Source organism: Saprolegnia diclina (genome assembly GCF_000281045.1).
Source record: "Saprolegnia diclina VS20 unplaced genomic scaffold supercont1.64, whole genome shotgun sequence".
NCBI lineage: Eukaryota > Oomycota > Saprolegniomycetes > Saprolegniales > Saprolegniaceae > Saprolegnia > Saprolegnia diclina.
In genome coordinates this window covers 286,971-292,970 of record NW_008246131.1, presented here as the reverse complement: position 1 = coordinate 292,970, position 6,000 = coordinate 286,971, and the positions used below count along the sequence as shown (strand labels likewise).

Here is a 6,000-nt window from a genome sequence, read left to right as displayed (position 1 = left end):
ATGATCAAACGTCGGCGGATGTCCAACCGACCTCGTGCCGCATGCAGCCAATGAGCTTGGTCGAGAAACTAACCACGGACAACAACGACGACGCCGTCGACGAGCTAACATGACAGCTCTATGCTTCTCGCGCTAGCACTTGGCTTCGTATCTCGACGCGGTGAGCCGAACAGTCCTAGTAGACTGTCGTAAATGCCGAGTCAGTGAGATGCAATCAGAAGGGATACCTTGCCTTGATGCTTTGGCGCCAATCAGTTGCGCCAAGAGGAAGGAAGATAATGCTGCGTTGAGATTGTTTTCGGCAGCAAAACACATCTTTCAGATTCAGAATTCAGGTTCATTCTGTGCCCACAATCTTCAGGTACACGAGCCAATGAATGCGCTTCGTGCCACAATCCATCGCAGCGATTGGCCTGATGCTACGGATAGCCTATCCGGACCGCGCGAGCAGCCAATTCCGATTTGCCTGTAAGGGCCCGGGCCCTGCAAGGTCGAGCCCGCGGCTTGCAAGCGCAAGCTTGAGGAAGTCCAGCGATCTGACGCAGAGGAGGTCGAACGACCCATCAAGGACGCTTGTGGGGGCGACAAAGGCAGTGACTTGGAAGACGACGACAAAGGCGACAATGAACCTGAAGCCAACTGTGCAGTGGTCTGTGGATGCCATTCGGGCCAAGCGGCCGATCTCCTCGTCAAACGGCGCAACGTGACCGGTATGGTTTCCCTTGGAGCCGTTTACTTGTTCCAATTATGACGTTTGACACGAAACTGGATGGTCATCTCGTCTTCTTCGTCGTTGCACGCGACGAGCAAAATCGATACATTAGAAAGCCATTGCAAACACTACAAAACTCAAAATGGCGGGTCGTCGTCGGTGGGTGCAATCTTCATGCCGGCGGCAATGCGGTCGTCGGCCACAGTGTACGCTTCGTCGTCGTCTGGCTTGACACGGTGCAGGACCATGGACGTCAAGAACGCTTGACGCGCGAGCTGCCGCGTGACGTACGCCGGCACGTCGTCGATGCAAGCCGCGACAAGCGCGCGGAAGAGCAGCACGACCGTGACAAAGCCGACAAACAAGCCGAGGTCCAGCAGTGGCACGTCCATATCCTGCTGCTCGAGGTACTCGATGAGCTCGTTGCCGTACTTGTGCGTATAAAAGATGACCCACGCGTTGGTCACAATCGCGATCGTCACAAAGACCTCGAGGACCTCGACCCAGAGACCAATGCTGGCGGCGCTGCGCGGGCGCGGGCGGCGGCAGTCGGCCGTGAGCCGATAGCCATCGATGCGGATCTCAATCACATTGTTGATGAACGAGAGAAGCGGCGTGAGGGGGAACGAGACGACAAAGAACGTCGAGTAGCCAAACTGGAGGATCATCTCGAGAAAGTCGTCGAACGTGCCCTTCCAGCCATAGTGCGACTTGAAGAATTGGCGCTCGGCCGGACTCAGCGCTGCCACGTTGCCGGTTTGCTGCTTGCGCTTGGCGAGCCACGCCCAGAAGCGCGGGACCAGAATTTCCTTGATGTTGCCAATGACGATCTGCGACCCGTAGATCACGATGAGCGAGTAGCGCAGTTCGTTGAAGCAGTCGCCGTCAATGCACTGGTCGCCGACATGCTCCTTGACACTCGCGACGTAGATGAGCGCCGCGTATGCGTTCACAAAGTGGAAGATGATGGCTTTCAAAATGTAGTTGGCTTCGTAGCTCGACTCGGTCGCGTGGTTCTCGTAGTCGTTCATGCGCAGACTCAGGCCGTCGTAAATGCGGTACATGATGAAGATCTGGAGCAAGTTGACCGTCGAGGCCAGCGCACCGCCAAGACGCACGTCCCGGCCGTGCACATGGACGACAAAGATGTCGGGGTTCAAGTGCACGAGGTAGTAGCGCAGATAAAAGATGAGGCCCGTGAGGACCAAGACGACGCCAATGAGGCCAAAGAGCACGAGCCAGCTCAGCACGCGCCGCTTGAGGCGCTCGGTTTCGTGGAAGAACTTGATGTCGGCGCCGTTGATGGGCGATTTGGCGAGGTCGCCTTTGAACTGCGGCCGCGGCTGCTCGGCTTCGCTGTGGTGCGTCGTGCCCCAATGCATCGCGTAGACGGCGCTTCGGCGTTTCCAGCCCTCGAGGAAGAGCGTCGCCCAGACCGCCATAAAGACGCCGAACGCCGGGACCGTGTAGACTTGGACCACGTAGTTGGCACTCGCACTTGCGTCCGATGCCGTCGCCTCGTAGCGCTGGCGCAGCCCCATGTCGAGGCAGAAGACGCCGAGTCCGACGACGCCCGAGACGAAGAGGAACGACGTGTAGTACCCGAGGTACGCAAAGTAGAGCGCGACTTTGGTGCCAAAGTAGTTTTTCACATCGTGGATCGGCTGGCTCCACGGCATGTAGTCCCACGCGACCCACTTGCGCTGGAGCGCGCGGAGCTCGTCGTCGCTGTGCAGCGGGAAGCAGTCGAGGATCTCACCGTCCGCCTTGAGCTTATCAACGTCAAAGTGCGCGACGTTCGTGATCATGCTTTCGATGAGCTCCATGCGCTGGACGCTCGAGAAGACGCCGCCCGCCGGCGTCTTTGCATACAAGTCCCGGACCTCGTCGTACTTGACGTCGTACTTCATGTAAATGTACTCGTATGGCGTGAGGCGGTCGCGCGAGAGGGTGATCGCGTCGCCAATCTCAAACGAGCTCCAGCTCCCGTCGTCGTGCTGGATGCCACGCTTCGCGAGCGCCGCGAGCTTGGTCTCGTCCATGAGCATCGGGAGGTTGATTCGCGCGGCCTCGGCCTCGAGCGCCTTGAGCTTGGCGCGGACCTTGCAAAAGATCATGGTTGGCACGCCGTCCGGCGTCGTCGTCTTGGAGTAGAAGAGCTTGAGCTCAAGGCCGGCCTTCTGCAGCCGCACGAGCAGCTTCTTGATGTGCGCCGGATCCTTGTTGGGGAAGACGACCACGAACGCCCACTCGTCGCCGCCATCGACGTCGAGCCGATGGCTGCTGGACGGTGCTTGCATGAGCTGCGTCTTGACCTGCATGCTGGTATATTCGAGACTGGCCAGATTGCCGTTCGCCGTGACAACCTGTGAAAACCAATAGATATGCATTCTACATAGTGTTCGAAACGCATTGCAATACAATATGTGCTGTTTTAAACCTCTGACAATACATACTTGGTGGAATCGGATCGTTGAACTTTCTAGGAAGCCAAGCCCCACGCATGGTTGTGACGGGTTGTGAAGCTCGGGCGCCTCTGTCGCCCCACCGATGCACTGTGCTGCTGCTTGCAATTTGAGGGAGCGAGGGCGGCGGCGGCACCGCGTATCCTATTTCTATTGCCAGAGGCAACGTCAGGATGTCCCATGTAGCAGCAGGTGCAGGTACATGTATGTGCCCAGACGTGCCAGCGACGACGCGACAGACGATGCCACGGTCGGAATCACAAGTGTGTGGATGGGCCAAGGGTCAGCGATGCGCACGGCTCTTGGGCCCGTTGGATGTCGGATGATCTCAACGCAGCAGTACTAGCTGCAGCTGCGGCGCCAGTTCTTTCGTGCCGAGAGCCCGCCACGCTTGAAGCGTGACGCCCATGGGATCAAGACACACATACACAATGCTATCGTGATTAGCTACTGGAACGTCTCAAGGCCCAAGTCGATCGGCGTGTGGGGCTGCGTTAAGCGGAAGAGCATCTGAATCAGGAGGTCGAGGCGCTCGCGCTCGATCTGCTGCACCTTCTTGGCGGCCTTGTACGTTTGCTCGAGCGTCTGCAACAGCGCCATGGATCCTGCGGTCGTCATCGCCTTCTTCAGTGCTGCGGTCGCGTTCACGACGTTGGTGCGCGTGGTGTACCACTTGTGCTTTTGCTCGAGCACCGTGACTGCAACATCCATTCAATCACACTGAGAAGCCCGAGAGAATGCGTACCGAGGTGGCAATAGATGCAAATACGCTTGCTCGCGCACTGCCGCTGGTGGTTCTTGTGGCTCATCACAAGCGCGCAAGTGGGCTCGTCACAGACAAAGCCCCTGGCGACGTGGGCGAGATGCGCCGCGAACGCCGGTGCGTCAGGTGTGTCGGTGATCCCAACACATGCGAGCACGCTCTCGCGCCACCACGAGATTGGTCGCTCGATGGTTTCGCCAATGTATTGCGAGAGGAGGTCGTTGGCGGTTGCGAGTTGGAGCTCTTGTAGCTAGCAGGCGACGATGACGACGATTCGTGTTGCAGGAAGTGAGTACCCCGGGCAGTCGCGTGCTGTAGTGCAGCGTGAGCGACGGCGCCTCGAAAACCGGCGCTTGGATCTTGGCCAAGCGCACTTGCACCGAACGCAATTGCAGACACGCCTCGACGAACCGGAGGCGCATGTCGGTCGTGAACGTCTTCTTGGACAGAACGCGCATATCGCTGGGTGGGCCTTGGCTCCAGTGGTAATACAGCATGGCTTGGTTCAAAAGCTTGCGCTGCTTGACTAAACAGAGAATGTACTATGACAACAGGTACGCGTCAAGCGAGGGCGCACCGTAGAGGCAGCGGTAGCAGTTGTTGCTCTTGCGGCACACCTCCAGGTGGAGGAAGAGGTCGCCGAGCGCCGAGCAAACCGGCGAGCACGGCGCGTCGTGCTGCAAGTGCGTCACTGCCGACACGCAGTGTTTGTCCGTGCAACTGGCGTGGGCCGTGCACTGCACCGCATCTTCGACCAGGCACATGGCGTCGAGCTGCGCCTTCTCACTGCCTTCAACCTCGATATCGTCGAAGAGCTCGATCACTTCGGCGGCTTGCCGAAGCACGCTGCTTTGCGTCGGCGGTGCGGCGCCACTGCTGTGGCCCATTGAGAGCTCTGTCGGCGCACTGGCGGGCTGCATGGGCGCTGGAAGCTCACGCCAACGGTGGTTCAGTGACGCGCCTCGCCGGTGCCATAGACCATTGCACGTGTAGCAGAGCTCCATGACATCAATGTACGCCGGCTTGAAGCACTCGTCGCAGACGATCGCCCGCGGCTCGATCTTGCACCACACGCAGACCGCCGACATCCGCCCGTCCAAATACTCGGGCGCAGCGCGTTGTGGATTGGCTGGTTTAAAATACGACTCTCCCATTGGCTGAAATGCCAGGTGGAGCTGCTGATGTTCGTTCGCATCATCTCGACTTGCTACGAGAGACCAGAAGCAAGCGGTTCAAAGGATTGTCGACTTGCGATACAAGCATCGAAAGAGAGGCGAGCACAGTCCTTGAGCCCTAGCCCCGCTGCAACGCAAGTCGGCGCAATTGCACCTGTTTTATATCACAGCCTACAACTAGTAGTACCTCAGACATCCCTCAGACATCTCGACTCATTCTCGACACGATATGTGTTGGCGACACCCAAGGCTTGAGCATAACGAGGCGCCTTCGTTGCCGCTATGACGGTGGTCGTTCGAGACCTTTAAGCTTCATAATCGTACCCGGTGGCTGCAGGAACGACGCTGTGCCAAGGATTGAGCACCCAACTCTTGCGCAGCCCACGGGAGAAGCTTGTTGCACGCTGACTACCGTTGACCCATGCCGGCTTGGCCGAGCAGACTTCCACGTCGCTCAGCAGCAGAACCTGTCTCCAAGTAATGTATTATACTAGGGTTAACCTCGTGTTTTCTTGGGGCAGGTTTTGGTCGAGCTCTTTGGTTGAGGTTTTGCATTGGGGTAGCGTGCAATCTAGCGGAGGGATCGTGTACTGCGTGTGAGGTAGTTTGGATTCGGTGGACGGGATCATGTGCATTGAAGTTCAACGTACCCTGCCCCAAACCTCGTGTTTTCTTGGGGCAGGGTGTGGTTGGTCTTTGTGGTCGAGGTGGGGCATAGTGCTGGTGGGCCATCTAGAGGTCTTTCTGTGAAACATGCATAGCGGTTTGATTCGTGGAGAAGGTTTGCACAGGTCCTGGCGCGCTTTTTGATTTCAGTTTGGTGTCGGGGCCGCGTGCAACCTAGCGGTATGTCTGTGTCGTAGCTTGGGCAGTGTGGATGCCTTC

The 6,000-nt window shown here is 58.0% G+C and overlaps 2 protein-coding genes across 2 annotated transcripts; both read right to left on the bottom strand.

The window, feature by feature from the left end:
• Window positions 1–767: 767 nt before the first annotated feature.
• SDRG_13937 (hypothetical protein) lies at window positions 768–3,038 on the bottom strand. Its single transcript, XM_008620038.1, has one exon. It carries the CDS (start codon window positions 3,031–3,033, stop codon window positions 850–852), a length of 2,184 nt encoding a protein of 727 aa, XP_008618260.1. The 5' UTR covers window positions 3,034–3,038; the 3' UTR covers window positions 768–849.
• Window positions 3,039–3,585: 547 nt separating this feature from the next.
• On the bottom strand, window positions 3,586–5,079 carry SDRG_13936 (hypothetical protein). The gene is made up of 4 exons (XM_008620037.1): window positions 4,518–5,079; window positions 4,237–4,466; window positions 3,923–4,190; window positions 3,586–3,875 (listed from the first exon to the last, which is right to left on the bottom strand). Exons 1-4 carry the CDS (start codon window positions 5,026–5,028, stop codon window positions 3,625–3,627), a joined length of 1,260 nt encoding a protein of 419 aa, XP_008618259.1. The 5' UTR covers window positions 5,029–5,079; the 3' UTR covers window positions 3,586–3,624.
• Between the last annotated feature and the right edge of the window lie 921 nt (window positions 5,080–6,000).